This window comes from Zalophus californianus, chromosome 7 (genome assembly GCF_009762305.2).
Source record: "Zalophus californianus isolate mZalCal1 chromosome 7, mZalCal1.pri.v2, whole genome shotgun sequence".
Taxonomy (NCBI): Eukaryota; Metazoa; Chordata; class Mammalia; order Carnivora; family Otariidae; genus Zalophus; species Zalophus californianus.
The window spans coordinates 75,076,475-75,091,970 of record NC_045601.1 but is presented as its reverse complement, the minus strand read 5'-3'; the positions used below and the strand labels follow the sequence as shown (position 1 = coordinate 75,091,970).

The window sequence follows — 15,496 nt, the reverse complement described above, 5'->3', positions numbered from 1 at the left end:
ACAACAGAAAATATATTCTGCTGTAGGATTACTAGTAACTAAGATGTATAGGACTGGGGGTGTTTTGTTGTTATCTTCATTTTACAGATGAGGACACGGAACTGAAGAAAGATTAAGTGACTTTTACAAATTACACAGCTAGTAAATGGGGGAGCCATGGCTGAAATCTAGTCCTCTGAACAATACAGTTCTAGTCTATCACACTTGTCTCCAGGGCAAAGCATGGAATAACAGTGGGAATGCTTTCATACATTCTGGAGGAGAAGAATTTCTTTTTAATGTGAAACTAAATGCCTGTTTTCTTAAGCCCCTTTGTTTTGTATCTCAGAACAAATACCTTGTTGGAAAAGGTTGCTGCTGCCGTGGACCAGTCAGCCTTCTACAGTGCCCTCTGGGGTAGTCTCCTCACCAGTCCTGCTGTACGGTTACCGGGAATCACATATGTTCTCGCCCATTTGAACAGGAAGCTTTCCATGGAAGATCAACTTTATATAATTGGCAGTGATATTGAGCTAATGGTACGTCTATGTATGGTTGCTCACATAACATACTTCTTCCGAGCCAGGCACACTATTCCAGACAGATAGAATTGTGCCACGAACAGAGTTCCTGTTTTCATGGAACTCACATTTTTCATCAAGGAAACTTAAAGACCAAATTAGTCACTAAGTATTGTTTTTAAAAGCTTCAAAAAATTTTTTTCATGGGGAAGGAATTGTAGGTTATATGTTATCTCCAGCTGTTACTCAAGCAAATAAATGGTCTTTATTACTGTCTTTATAACTGATCAGACCACTATTAACATAGCCACATCAATTATGTCATTCCAAAGGGGACCTTCTCCTCAGTCATAGCTTTCATTATAGGAATGATGGATTTTCGACAAAGTGACAGCCAGATTCTGTATGGAATTTGTACAAGAAGATATAGTACCAAAGGAGATGGTGAAAGATAGTACCCAAAAAATCACATTGATTGCTTATACTTTTTAATTTCTAGATTAAGAACAGAGGGAAACCTTTTATCTCTGTAGAGTGCTATACTGTGAAAATTAGCAAGGAGTAAAAAACCTTCAATGGTCACTATGAAAAGTTTTTTTTTTTTTTAAATTATGGTTAATCATCCTACACTTTTTTCCCATATGATTATGGAATGACTTGAGATTTTTATGCAGGTTTTTGGTTACATTTATTAAACTATAATTAATGTACACTGAAAATAACATCTTGCGTGTACAGTAGTATGAATTTTGACAAATGCCTACAGTCGTGTAACCAATACTGTAGTAAAAATAAAGACTATTTCCATCACTCCAAAAAGTTCTTCTGGGCCCCTTTGTAGTTCTCTCTCTTCCCGTGTACTCCCAGGCCCTATGAACACTGGTCTGATTTCTGTTCCTTTAGTTGTACTTTTTCCAGAATATTATATAAATGGAATCATACAATATCATCCATTAAGTCTGGTTTCTTCCGCTTTGTAGAACACACTGGAGATTCATCCATGTGTTTGCACATATCAGTGATCTGTTCTTTTACATTGCTATGTAGTATATTGTGTGAATGTACTGCGATTTGTTTATTCATTCACCAGTTAATGTTTGTTTCTGGTTTGGGCAATAATGAATAAAGTTGCTGTGAACAGTTGCATACAGTTATTTGTGGAGACATATGTTTTTATTTCTTGGGAAAGTACCTAGGAATGGGATTCCTGGTTCATATGGTAAAGGTATGTTTACCTTTTTTTAAATAACAGCTTAATTGAGATACAATTCACATACCATAATAATTACCCTTTGGAATTGTATAGTTCAGTGGTTTTTAGTATATTTGCAAAGTTGTGCAGTTATTACTATCTAATTTTTAGAACATCTTCATCACCTCAAAAAGAAACCCCATAGTCATTAATCACACCACCTTTTTCCCCTCACTCTTGCCTCTGGCAACCACTGATCTTTCTGTTCCTATATATTTGCCTATTCTGAACATTTCATACAAATGCAGTTATACAATATATAGCCTTTTATGAATGATTTCTTTCACTTGTCAATATTTTTAATATCCAGGTTGAAGCTGGTATCAATACTTCATTCCTTTTTATGGTTGAATAATAGTGCATTGTATGGATAATACCACATTTTATTTATCTGTCCATCACATAATTTTTTTTGGCGGTTATGAATAATGCTCTGAATATGTGTAAGTTTTTGTGTGAACATAGGTTTTCATTTCATTTAGTAGTGGAATTGCTGGGGTCAAATGTACGTCTGGGTTTAACTTTTTAAGGAACTGGCAAACTGTTTTCCAAGTGACTGCACCAATATACATTTGCACCAGCAGCATATGAGGGTTCCCATTTCTCCACATCCTTTTTAACACTTCTTGTTGTCTTTTTATAATAGACACCTTAGCAGGTGTAAAATATTTCACTGTGGTTTTGATTTGCATTTCCCTAATGACTAATGACACTGAAAATATTTTCTTGTGGTTATTGTCATTTTTATATCTTCTTTGGAGAAATGTCTCTTCAAGTTCTGTTTTATCTTTTGTCATTTGTGCTTTTGGTATTAGATATTATCTAAGAAATTGTATCTAATCCAAGATCACAAACAGTTATTCCTATATCTTCTTTTAGTGTATGTTTAAGTTTATAAGAAACCACCAAACTATTTTCCAAAATGACTATACCATTTTTATGCAGATTTTAAAATGTTATATTTCCTTTTAATAACTTAATGGAAATTTTAAGCAAGTCACTTTCTTATTTCTTTAAAAAACAAATGACATAATTGGAAAGCTATTTGTAACACATCACAAAGGACTACCCTCCATATTATTCAAAGAGTTACTATAAATAAATAGGCAAATATTAAGTAGAAAAACAGATTTGAACAGATAATCTAAAGGAAATAAAAATAACTCAGACATATGAAAAGATGCTCAACATTACTTATGATAGAAATAAAAAACTACACCAGGATACCAATTTCATATATCAGATTGGCAAAAATGGAAACACACACACACACACACACACACACACACACACATACACACACACACACGGGGAAACATGGAAAAACAAATTGTCACACAAAGCTGGTGGGAATATAAATATATATAACCTTAATGGAATGCATTGCGTTATTTATTTTGCAAATGCGTATACCCCAAGGTCCAGCAGTTCTATTTTAAGGGATTTATCCTACGTGGGTACTTGTACATCTGTATATTGTAGCATTATTTACAATAGTAAATATTTACAAACAGCATAAATATCTATCATTAGAAGCCTATTAAAAAATTAGGATTCATCTATGAAATAGAGTCTTTAGCCATGAAAAAATAATGAAGCTTTGTATGTAGTGTTAAGGAAAGATCTCCAAAATCTATTATTAAAAGAAAAAGGCAAAATTTGTGATATATGCATGTATGTTTTTATTTACTTATATTTGTAGGAAATATTCACTAGTTATACTGGTTGCATGCAAAAAGGAAATTGAGTGGTTGGGAGACAAATATGGGAGAGAACTTTTTGCTGTATATACTCTATTGTGTGCCTTAATTTTTTTAAAACCATCATGATACATTTACCTATTCAAAATAATGTAAATACATTTAATCAGTGATAAGAAACTGAGAAAGATACTTATGTCTTTTGGAGAAAATGAAGCATTCCACTTGCATGGTAAATCTTTCCCAATGTAACAGGCAATAGATATTAAAAGCTCTCTTATTTCAGGTAGAAGCAGTAAGTACTTCAGTGCAGGACTCAAGTGTACTTGTACAGAGAAGCACATTGGACCTCATACTCTTCTGTTTTCCATTCCACATGAGTCAGGTAAAACATTAATAATGACAATATAAGGAATTCTTTGGAAAACCATAGATTCCTGATGTATAGTTATTTTTTAAGTTGGATTTAAGTTGAATTCTTTTGTTTTATGAATTGGTAAGTACAATACATGCAGGGCTTGAACTCACAACCTTGAGATCAAACCTGAGCTGAAATCAGGAGTCGGACACGTAACCAACTGAGCCACCCAGGTGCAGTGAACAAGTTCCTTTTTTAAGGAGTAGAATTTGTAGGGGCACCTGGGTGACTCAGTTGAGCATCTGCCTTCAGTTCAGGTCATGATCCCAGGGTCCTGGGATCGAGCCCTGAACTGGGCTTCCTGCTCAACAGGGAACCTGCTTCCCCCTCCCCCTCTTCTTCTCCCCCAACTCGTCTTCTCCTTCTCTCTCAAATAAAATAAATAAAATCTTTAAAAAAAAAATAGGATTTGTGGAAATTTTGAAAAAAAAGCTTATTGATTTGCATAAGAACATGGAAATTGAAATAGATTTTTCATACCTTTAAAAAAGTTCTAACCTGTAAAAAACAAGAGATAATCATTGCTAGCTCTGAGTGAGGCAGGACTCTGTGACCCAGGCCTTCTACCCAGCTGTTATCTCTGTCCTGATGTAACTTACCTTTTCTTAGTTTGGCGATTTGGTGATGTATTGGCATACATCACAGACCCTTAGGAGAGTTCGCTGTTTGAAAGCCAAATATTCAGTCACTGTGACATTCTCTAGTACTTATATTACAAATGAGAACAGTTAACAAATCATGAGTGAAGTGTTTCATTGATGGAAATGTAATCAATGTCTTCATTTTTAAAGAGGTGGTCTGAATTTTTTGAGTTCTAAACTTTGGTAAGGAGTTATGTAGAACACCATTATGTGAACATTCAGAATGGAAGAACAAAAGTAGTAAGATATGGAAAATTTCTACTTTGGAAAAAGATGTTTATTTCTAAAAAGTCATTAGCAGAAAAGACTGTTATTTTGGGTTTTTGTAAGAACTATGGTTGGTAGATAACTAATGAATTTTCATTGTCATGTTCACATTTTTCAAAATTATTCAGTTTGAAATTGAATTAATAATAATTGAAGAATTTTACACGTCATTGCCTGTAGTCCCTAAGTGGGACATAAACTGTCCCCATTTTCTGTTTTTGAGATTTTCCATCCTTAAACCAGAGGCTTTTATTCTGCCTCTGGCTTTTCACAGAAACACCTGCTGGGACATCAGTCTAGTCTAAACTTACCAGTATAGGGTTGGGCAAACAGCTTGTCAGGTAGTAATGAGTTTGACTTTTTTAAAGACTCATAAAAGAAAGCAAAGAAGAATATGCTAAAGTAATGTATATGGCTCAAAAACCTAAAATATTTATTACCTGGGTCTTTATTGAAAAAAATGTTTTGACCTTTACTCTTAAACTTTCCCATTGTTTTCTTCCCTTCCAAGCATTCAACGTTATTAGTCTTTCAGTATACTGATAGGTGACTCAGCAAGATCTGAAGGATTAAATCATGGTAGACAAATTGGGAAGAACTTAATTTGTAATCTCATTAGACCAGTGTTTCTCAACCTTTTGTTTAGCTGAATTTCCTTCAGTACTTTCTTAATGTACCACCTCTGTATTCCTACCAGACAAGATTTTCTTAAGCCTTACCTTTTATAATTTGTATTTTAAAACCAATAGCTGTATTTAATGTTTTTTTTAATACATACCCTACCCAGACCCAATTATATTTTCCCCCTATTACTCTACCAGATTTTTAGATTACGTGAGAATATGGAAAGACAAATCATCTTTGTTCCCCACTTTTCCTCTTTCCATATCTTTCATATATAATCAATTTTAAGCAAATATTGATTGTAATCATAACTTAAGAGAGCCTTCATTACATTGTCCTAAAAGTGATTGCTGTTAATAGCTTCAGCAGTTGATGGGTTCTTAGACTCTACTTATTTCATGGAAAGTTGACCCTAATCCCTAATACTTTTATCTTTAAGTTAGAGTTCTTTTCCATATTAGAAATGTGTGGTAATGTCAATAGTAATCAAGAAGTGACTTCTTAACGTTCTTAAGAGTAGTTTGGGGGCAGGGCGCCTGGGTGACTCAGTCGTTAAGTGTCTGCCTTTAGCTCAGGTCATGATCCCAGAGTCCTGGGATCGAGCCCCACATCAGGCTCCCTGCCCAGTGGGAAGCCTGCTTCTCCCTCTCCCACTCCCCCTGCTTGTGTTCTCTCTCTCACTGTCTCTCTCTCTCATAAATAAATAAAAAATCTTAAAAAAAAAAAAAGTAGGGCGCCTGGGTGGCTCAGTTGGTTAAGCGACTGCCTTCGGCTCAGGTCATGATCCTGGAGTCCCGGGATCGAGTCCCACATTGGGCTCCCTGCTCGGCGGGGAGTCTGCTTCTCCCTCTGACCCTCTTCCCTCTCGTGCTCTCTATCTCTCATTCTCTCTCAAATAAATAAATAAAATCTTTAAAAAAAAAAAAAAAAAGTAGTTTAGGGGAGAGGAGGGCACATGGGTGGCTCAGTCAGTTAAGCAACCGACTCGATTTCAGCTCAGGTCATGATATCAGGGTCCTGAGATGCAGCCTGTGTCGGGCTCCACACTCAGCAGGGAGTCTGCTTCTCTTCCCCTCTCTCTGCCCTGGCCTCCCCCCAATGCACGCACTTTCTCTAAAATAAATAAATCTTTTTTTAAAAAAAAGTGTTTTTTTTTTTTTTTCAAAATAAGATTGAGAGACATTAGTACTTTAAAAAAAATTTTTTTATTTTATTTATTTGAGGGGGAGAGAGGGAGAGCAAGCACATGTGCAGAGGGAAAGGGAGAGGGAGAGAAGCAGACTCCCTGCTGAGCAGGGAGCCAGACAGGGGGCTTGATCCCACAACCTGGAGACCATGACCTGAGCCAAAATCAAGAGTCTGATGCTTAACCAACTGAGCTACCCAGGCACCCCAAGACATTAGTACTTACCAAGATTTTGTGAAAATATCTGTAATCTTCCTGTCTGATATTAGATAGAGCAGCAGTTCTCAAATGCTTTAGTTTTAGGACCCTATTACACTCCTTAAAAATATTGAGGCTCCTGGGGTGCCTGGGTGGCTCAGCCAGTGAAGCATCTGCCTTCAGCTCAGGACATGATCCCAGCATCCTGGAATCAAGCCTCACGTCCAGCTCCCCCCCTGCTTGTGTGCTCTCTCTCACTCTCTCTCTCAAATAGAATCTCGAATGAATGAATAAGTAAATAAGTAAATAATATTGAGGATCCTGAGGCACCTGGGTGGCTCAGTTGGTCCTGCTCGTGTGCTCTCTCTCACACTCTCCCTCTCAAATAAAATCTTAATGAATGAATAAATAAATAAGTAAATAATATTGAGGATTCTGGGGCACCTGGGAGGTGGTTAAAATTAAGAGGTTAGACTCTTAATTTTGGCTCAGGTCATTATCTCAAGGTCTCAAGGTCCTGGGATCAAGCCCCACTTTGGGCTCCCCACTCAGTGGGGAGTCGGCTTGAGGATTCTCTCCCTCTTCATCTGTCCCTTCCCCTGCTCATATGCTTACTTGCATGTGTGCATCTGATCACTCGCTCTCTCTGTAAAATAAATAAATCTTTAAAAAAATATATTGAGAATCCTAAAAACATTTTGCTTATGTAGTTTAGATCTGTCTATATCATATTAGAAATTAAAACAAATTTTTAAATATTTACTAATTCATTTAAATATAACAGATAACAGGAGCGCCTGTCGGTTGAGAGTCTGCCTTCAGCTCAGGTCATAATCTTGGGGTCCTGTGATCGAGCCTCTAATCAGACTCTCTGCTCATTGGGGAGTCTGCTTCTCCCTCTCACTCTTCCTCTGTGCTCTCCCTCTCTCTCAAATGAAAAGGTGAAATGTTAAAAATAAATAAAAATAAAGATAACAGTAACAAAGTTATGTTAGTATAGATAACTTTCTGTGAAAGTAACTTTGCAAACGCATTAGTAAAAAATGGTGAATAAAGTAGCATTGTTTTATTTTTCCGCAAATTTCTTTAATGTCTGGTCTAATAGTACAGAGCAGAATGCTCATATCTGCTTCTGTGTTCAATCTTTTGTGATTTTTTTTCTTTCAATTGAAGTATATGGGAAAAAAATCTCTCACTGATATGTAATTGGAAAAGGAAGGAGTGTTTCAGCAGTCTTTTGCTGTTGTTAAAACAGCATATTCTTCGATACTACACCAAAACTCAGTAAGCTGTAGTTTTAAAAAAATTAATTGCAATATGGAATCTAAAACCAAATCAATGAACTTTTCATATTCTGTTTCATGAAAATCTGCTGATCTGTCTTGTACTTTGAATACATCTTTTACCCAAAGTTTTGTTTGTTTGCTGGGCATGGGGTGGGGCTTGAACTCAGGACCCTGAAATTAGGAGCCGAGCTGAGGTCAAGAGTCCGTCACTCAACCAACTGAGCAACCCAGGTGCCCCCAAACACGCTTTTGTAACATCATGATTGGTTATTTGGAAAATGTTAGTTTACTGAATTATGCAGATCTTCCAGGGGTTAACACAATAACAAACTATCACATTGCTTACTACTACCACCGATCTCATAGGTAGTTTTTTAGGTATTGGGAAGCTTTCAAGCCAAATACAGATTTTCTAAAATTCTAATTTTCTTGGGGTGCCTAGCTGGCTCAATTGGTAAAGTATGTGACTCTTGATCTTGGGGTTGTTACGTTCGAGCCCCATGTTGGCTGTAGAGATAACTTAAAAGTAAAATTTTTTTTTAAAGATTTTATTTATTTGACAGAGAGAGACACAGCAAGAGAGGGAACACAAGCAGGGGGAGAGGGAGAAGCAGACCTCCTGCTGAGCAGGGAGCCCGATGTGGGGCTCGATCCCAGGGCCCTCAGATCATGACCTGAGCCTAAGGCAGATGCTTAACGACTAAGCCACCCAGGCGCCCCTTAAAAATAAAATCTTAACAATTCTAATTTTCTCTTGGAAGCTCAAAATTTATTCTCTGTTATTATGAATATTGTTTTTCTTGAAGTGACAGTCTCCCTTTATTTTTGAGAAAATATCTGCCAGGTGTTCAAGTCTGAGTAATCATAGTTTGTATCAGTCCCTCTTTCAAGTAAAAGTGGTATTTGGTAAAAAAACAAAAACGAGTAGTACAGCTCACAATTCAAACAGTCACACAGTGATTTTCCTCAAGACATCTGTCATGTAATGTCAAAAGTGTTTTGTGTATACTCCCCATTTCATTACACAATACTAAAAGATTTGTGTGCAGGGGCTAATATTTAATAAAATAAACCTTTTTCTGCTTCATTACCAACATTCCTAAGTGAAACTAGCTTTTTTGTCTTTGTTTTTAATTTTACTGTAAATACATGACAGTAAAAAAATCCCCTGACTCCAAGGACAGTAAATGCCACTGCTGTATTGTTTCTGTTTATGCTCAGGTGCTGGCAGGTTTACCCAGTATTGCTCAATCAGAGCAAATGTCAACACATCTCAGAAGGCAGATAGCATCTTGGTATTATCAGGAATATAGTTTTTACCTTGTGGACCTCCTGAAATGTTCTTAGGAATCCCCAGGAGTTCAGGAACCACCCTTTGAGAATTGCTTAGGTTAATAAAAGGCATCTGTGCTCAGATGAGTGACCATACTTTTTCAGCTATTGATGATCTGTGTTCTGTAACATCTTAAATTTCTAAGATTCCTTTAAAAGAAATAAGCTGGGTGCATCCTTTTCCAGTACTGTCAAGGAGCATGGTGTAGTGAAAAGTTGACGAGTCAATGATTAAGAAGTCTGTTCTCAAAAAAAAAAAATTGTTCAAATTAAAAAAAAAGGTTCTTTATTCAGGTGAGGTACTAACCAGGTATTTGAATTTGGTTAAGTACTTAGGCCCTGTGAGGTTCTGTTTTTTTATTCTAGAATGATTTTTAGACTAGTTGATATCCACGAATACCTTCGGTATTCCTCGGATTCCAAGATTCTATTCTAAAGTCATTATCTAGTAATATTTTTAAATTAATAGCAATTCAATTAGCTGTCTTCCTTTTATCTTCTTTTAATGTCACCTCTTTTAGCTAAAACCAGACCACCAGGAAATCATTTTTTGAACATCTAATTAAGGCTATTAGGAAAGGCAAAGAAAGAAATGAATTTTCTCTTTAGAAGATCTGGAGTAAAATGAAAAAAAAAAATAAGATGTGTTAAAGTTGGATATGGGTACAAAAGCATTTCATTATATTTTCTTTATTTTTCTATATATTTGAAATACTACAAGATAAAAATGTTTTAAAGATCAGGAAATGAAAGATTTGGAATTGATGAAGATAGTGAACTTCTAACTTAATTACCACCAGTTGACACCACTATGAATGTGAAAGACTAAAGGCATATGATTTTCTTGAATCTGTTCCATTTTGCTCCATTTTTTTTGTTTTGTGTCAGATCTTGCTAATATTGGATAGGATAAAGAACTTTAAACTGGAGATTAAAATAATTGAGTTACACAACTAAATATCTGTGCTACCTTTTCTTACTGTTTACTAATCTGTAAAATGGAAGTAATCATTCCTGTGTTTGAAAAGTCAAATGAGTCCTAGATGAAACTTACCTCCTAAGCCCTATCGTTCTGAGTATATTGCAAGGTGGGATTTTTTTAAAGAGGAAAGAAAGGAATGTGTTTTTGTATGTGATTAAGTAAAACCACATTTCTAACTTTTTCAGGCCACTCGACCAGATATGATCAGAATCTTGTCAGCAGCCCTTCACGTAGTACTGAGGAGGGATATGTCCCTGAACCGGAGACTTTATGCATGGCTTCTTGGTAGGTGTTTGATGTGTATTGTCTTAGCTGAGGAAAGACAGAGGGAAATTTGCCATACATAAGTATTATCAAGTTGTATGTATGTCCTAAATGAAGAAACTCATAGTCTGCTTAAATAGACAATAAAAATATAAGTAGTATTGTGTATTATATGAAGAAATTTCAAAATCTTAACAACAAAGGCATTTTTAACCCATAAGTCGTGTTTCCTTTGACAAGAGTATGTAGACAAGGAAAGATAAATTAATAACAATTTCCAAAACTCTGAAATCATCAAAGGAATCAGAACAGTTACTATTGTCCCACACACGGTTCCTTACCAGTCTCCCACTCAAGCAATAAGTTCTTTGTTCTTCCATACTTTCTGTGAGTGTTTGGCCTGTCTTCACAACTCCTTACGCCCAGAGTGAAAAGATACAATATAACTTATCTTGGATTTTCTGAACCTTCAGTTATTTCACTCTTCATAAGATTGAAAAAAAATACAGGATAATGCTGGAAGAATACTATGATATTCACTTAAGTTGAACTGGTTTCCCTTTATTAAACTATCTAAAATGATCTCTCTTGCTGACATTGATTGGGCTGCTAATTGGTAAGTGTTTGGTGCTGTTTTTGAGATATTTGCTGTTTTGGTATTTAGTGAACAACAGTTACGAGAATTCCATTTTAATTTATTTTGCTATTTGCTTCCATGGAGGTTTTGATAACAACGGTGCTATCATAGGACCCAGAAGCACAAGGCACAGTAATCCTGAAGAACATGCCACTTACTATTTCACTACCTTTTCAAAAGAATTGTTGGTCCAGGTAATGAGTGCTTTCACTTTATTTTTTGGTTACTCCCTGATCAGTGGAGTTACTCAACAAAGTGTAAGACAAGGTCCTGCCTTAATTGAATTAGTTCATCGTTGAAGGGGGGAGACAAGGCTCACAAATATCCTAAGAATGACTGTAACAAGCAAATGATTACAATAAAACGAATAAGTAATCTTAAGATAGATTCACTTCTTTATAAGTCCAGAGATCTTTCTCAACTTTGTTCTCATGACTTTATGAAAACATAGTTTCATCTTCTCACTGGTCTGCCCTACGAATTGGAGCTCTTCCAAAAATGAGCTAGGACCTGTGTTATTTCCTCTGAAGCCTCATGGAAATTTTGGTTGCAAGAGGAATCTAAATGTGGTAAAATTACTATTGTAATGGAAAGGTTAAAATGAGCTATAGTTTTATTTTATATTATTTTTACTTTAATTATGAGATATTCACGCTAACTCAGTAAAGGAAAATATATGGTATCTGAAGCATTTTTAAATGAGTGAGGTTATAAGAATACAGTTTTGAGTTACCAGTGGGAAGACAATTGCATAGTAACAGACACTGTCATGGTACTGTGCGTACTTTGGGGCCTGTTGATGATATTAAATAGAAACATTTTTATCTTTTAGGCAAAAAGTCAAAGTAACTCATGAATTTATGTTTCTAGATTTTCTTTAACTTTTCCACTTTTTTTCTAGAGAAAATGTAAGCACTCTTTTTCCCTCAAAATGGATGAATATAACTTTTTCCCCCCCTTAGCAGGGGGAAAAAAGCTAACTCCAGTGACAGAACTTCAGAAAAGCAGTAGATGTAAATCTCCATTATATATGGTCATATTTAAATTTTTTCTTAAGAAAAAAGTCTTTGCATCTGTTTATTTAAATGACTAATATACTTTTTCTTTTTTAAAGGCAATGGTGGGGATCTTACAAGTGAATGGATTTGGAGAAGAGAGCACTTTAATGCAGGATCTAAAACCTTTTCGTATTTTAATCAGTTTACTTGACAAACCTGAGCTAGGTAATATATACTGTCCTAGGGCATAAGATCACGTGTGGTTGTTTTGTACTGTTTCATAATAAAAATAAGACAAAGTCATTACGTAGAGAAATTGCTGTATTTTGAGGTGGCCTTCAAATACAGGTTCTCAACAATTTCTTACCTAAAATTTACTCTAGAACATTAAGAAGATACGGATGTATACATCCAAGCCATATGTTCTCATATTTTTACCTTGTGATATATATATAATGGAGGAGTCATTTTAAAGATACTATCTAAGCTCTTCTTAATCCTGATTAAGTTATTGAAGCATTTATGATGTTATGACTATCTTATGGGTTCTCTCCCTCAGCTTGATTCCCCACAACCCCCTTGTTTTCTGTGTTTTCCCTATCTTCATTGTATATTTCTCAGATATTAGCTCTATTGGAAAGTTAGTTATGGCACCTGAGACAAATTAAGAAAAACCAAAAATATTTGAAACAATAAAATGAAATAATAAAATATGTAATTTTATTAAATTACATGCAGATGTTTTAGCAAATGTGCATGTATTCTCACCAACTCAGAATAAAAATGAAAAATTTTAAATATAAATAATTTGAGTTGGTCGGTGGCTTTGAGAATTTATTTTAGCTATTGTGTGATAATAGATGAAGCTCAAAATTTTTTTAAGGAGATTAGCATCTGTTGTAGCAAAATTTGCCTTGTGCATTTTTATATCATTTAAAATAACGGTAGTAATATAAGTATTTATTGAATACTCATTATATTCTGGGAACTATGCTCCCCACCTTACAAATATTTTTTTCCCAACCCTGTAACGGCCCTGTAAGTTTGGTATTATCCTCATTCTAGGTGAGGAAACCAAAGCTCAGAGAAGTTAAATAACTTTTCCAAGTATATTGCTATTTTAACTGCCAAAACATACTTCCTTGATTTTGTCATTTTTATTATGTCAACCTATTTTTAAATAAACATTTGTTCAGATCAAAATGTGAAGTTTAGTGTAGTTTCCAGAAAAAAATTATTTTTCCAAAATAGTTGTTTTAAAGCATCCTATGATCAGGCCAACTTGTAAATAATCCTGATTTGTCAGTGCTAATTAATTATTGTCTTTAATATGTATATTAACTTTAGGACCTGTAATTCTGGAAGATGTCCTAATTGAAGTATTTAGAACATTATATTCTCAGTGCAAAGCAGAATTGGATCTTCAAATGGAACCACCCTTCAGCAAGGATCATGCTCAGTTAAGCAGGTGGATTACCAAAAACCTAAGCATGATATAAAGATGTCCTCATGGAATTTATGTTCTGAATGAGTAAATCTGATTTTAAATATTACTGTCTTCTGGCAGTATGAACTCTCATAATGAACTGCACTGATCTTTCAAATAGGCATTTACAGCCTAAGCATTATATAGTAGAACCACCATATTCCAGGTTGGTTCTCAATCTATCTGGTTAGAATACTAAATTTTAGCAATTAATGTGAAGATATAGATTCCAGGGAATTTATTCACCCTTTCCAAGCTCAGAAGAGATTAACTGCCATATGTCAGGGATGGAAGTTGTACCTTGCTTGGTACTAGGCCTGGATGTTTGCATGGGGTTGTGCCTCTTGGTTACTTGACACACTCAGGAGACAAAATCGTAGTTCAGAAAAAGATTGAACTTGGGGTTAAATGAATCAAAGGGCACCAGGGGTTCTTTCAACAATTTTTTTTTCAAGTTATGGTTATTCTTTCATATATATAAATATATATATTTTTAATCCCTGGGAAAAGGCATGTAATATTAGCATATCCTTTTCTCTAAGTCAGTGATAGATTCATGTTGACAAGGTCTTACTTGTTCATTTCTTCTCTACTTTCCGCAGCCTGTTTTCCATTCTCATCTATCATTATGACAAAGGTTTCAAGACTGTAGTTTCTTTTACATAATTTGCATTCCATTTGTGTTTCCTTAGTGGGCTTTGGAGATAACCTGGGCTTTCCTAAAACACAGTTTTACATTATTAAATAAGACAGTTTTTGATTTCTGATAAATATTCCTGTAATTTTTGTTTGAGAAGTTAATATTGACTACCCTGGTACTTGATTTCATTTTGTACTCTGCCTGATAATCTGTATTGCCCCATAGAGTATTCAGTTAGTCTTTTGTGCTATAATATGCTAGCTGTATTGATAGTACCTCACTATATATAAAAACAACTGTTTTAATTGTTAGGTAGGTTGGCAGGAGATGGTAGGTAGGTGGGTGCTTAATAGTCCAGATGTTCCCCACTTGAAATAAATTATTTTTCCCTGATGGAATTTCAGTAATTATGGCAATTTACAGTATTATTTTGTTGTTTTTCAGCTAAGAATAATAATTTCCAAGGGAAACAAAAGAATGTAATGCCAAATTAATAGGCACTCAAAAGTTCAAAAATAACTTGCTCTTCCTTTGCTGGAAGCACAGATATTTTTTCTTATAGGCTAATTTCTGATCTTGATCATACATTTGAGTATGAAAACCTGAACTTTGAGAAGTAACTACACATAAAGTAATAGAGTGTCAGTATATAAAAATTATTTTTTGTGATTTTCTCACTAGCAAGTGTTCTAGCAACTACCTAGGAATATGTACTGCTCTAACAACATTGCATTCAAATTTAATTCTGAAAAAAATAAATGTTAATATTTCTCAGTTTTTGTTTCTCTTTTCCTTTTTTAGTAAATTAAGGGAAAATAAGAAAACAGCAGAGCTGATTAAAACTGCCAACCTTCTCTTTAATTCCTTTGAGCCTTATTATATGTGGGATTACGTTGCACGTTGGTTTGAAGAATGTTGTAGGTATGTTAAACTATTTCATTTGTTTTAATTTAATAGCATCCAAAGCCAGTTTTTTTAAGTTGAGTCTAATGAAAAAAATGTTCTTATATATATTATATATATATAAAAAGAAGATATACATATATTCTACTGACAACTATTATTTGATAAACAATCTGGCTCTG

The 15,496-nt window shown here is 34.8% G+C and overlaps 1 protein-coding gene across 10 annotated transcripts in view; it reads left to right on the top strand.

Annotated features, from left to right (window-relative positions):
• Positions 1 to 15,496, top strand: part of DOP1A (DOP1 leucine zipper like protein A) — a 113,864-nt gene that overhangs the window by 55,192 nt on the left and 43,176 nt on the right. For 8 of the 10 annotated variants that reach the window (XM_027600887.2, XM_027600891.2, XM_027600884.2 and 5 more), the window contains 7 exons: positions 329 to 518; positions 3,739 to 3,837; positions 10,572 to 10,671; positions 11,372 to 11,481; positions 12,402 to 12,510; positions 13,633 to 13,753; positions 15,213 to 15,332. In XM_027600887.2, coding sequence (XP_027456688.1) covers positions 329 to 518; positions 3,739 to 3,837; positions 10,572 to 10,671; positions 11,372 to 11,481; positions 12,402 to 12,510; positions 13,633 to 13,753; positions 15,213 to 15,332 — 849 coding nt within the window. The remainder of the gene's footprint in view (positions 1 to 328; positions 519 to 3,738; positions 3,838 to 10,571; positions 10,672 to 11,371; positions 11,482 to 12,401; positions 12,511 to 13,632; positions 13,754 to 15,212; positions 15,333 to 15,496) is intronic. The other 2 variants (XM_027600894.2, XM_027600888.2) reach the window with 1 other exon arrangement.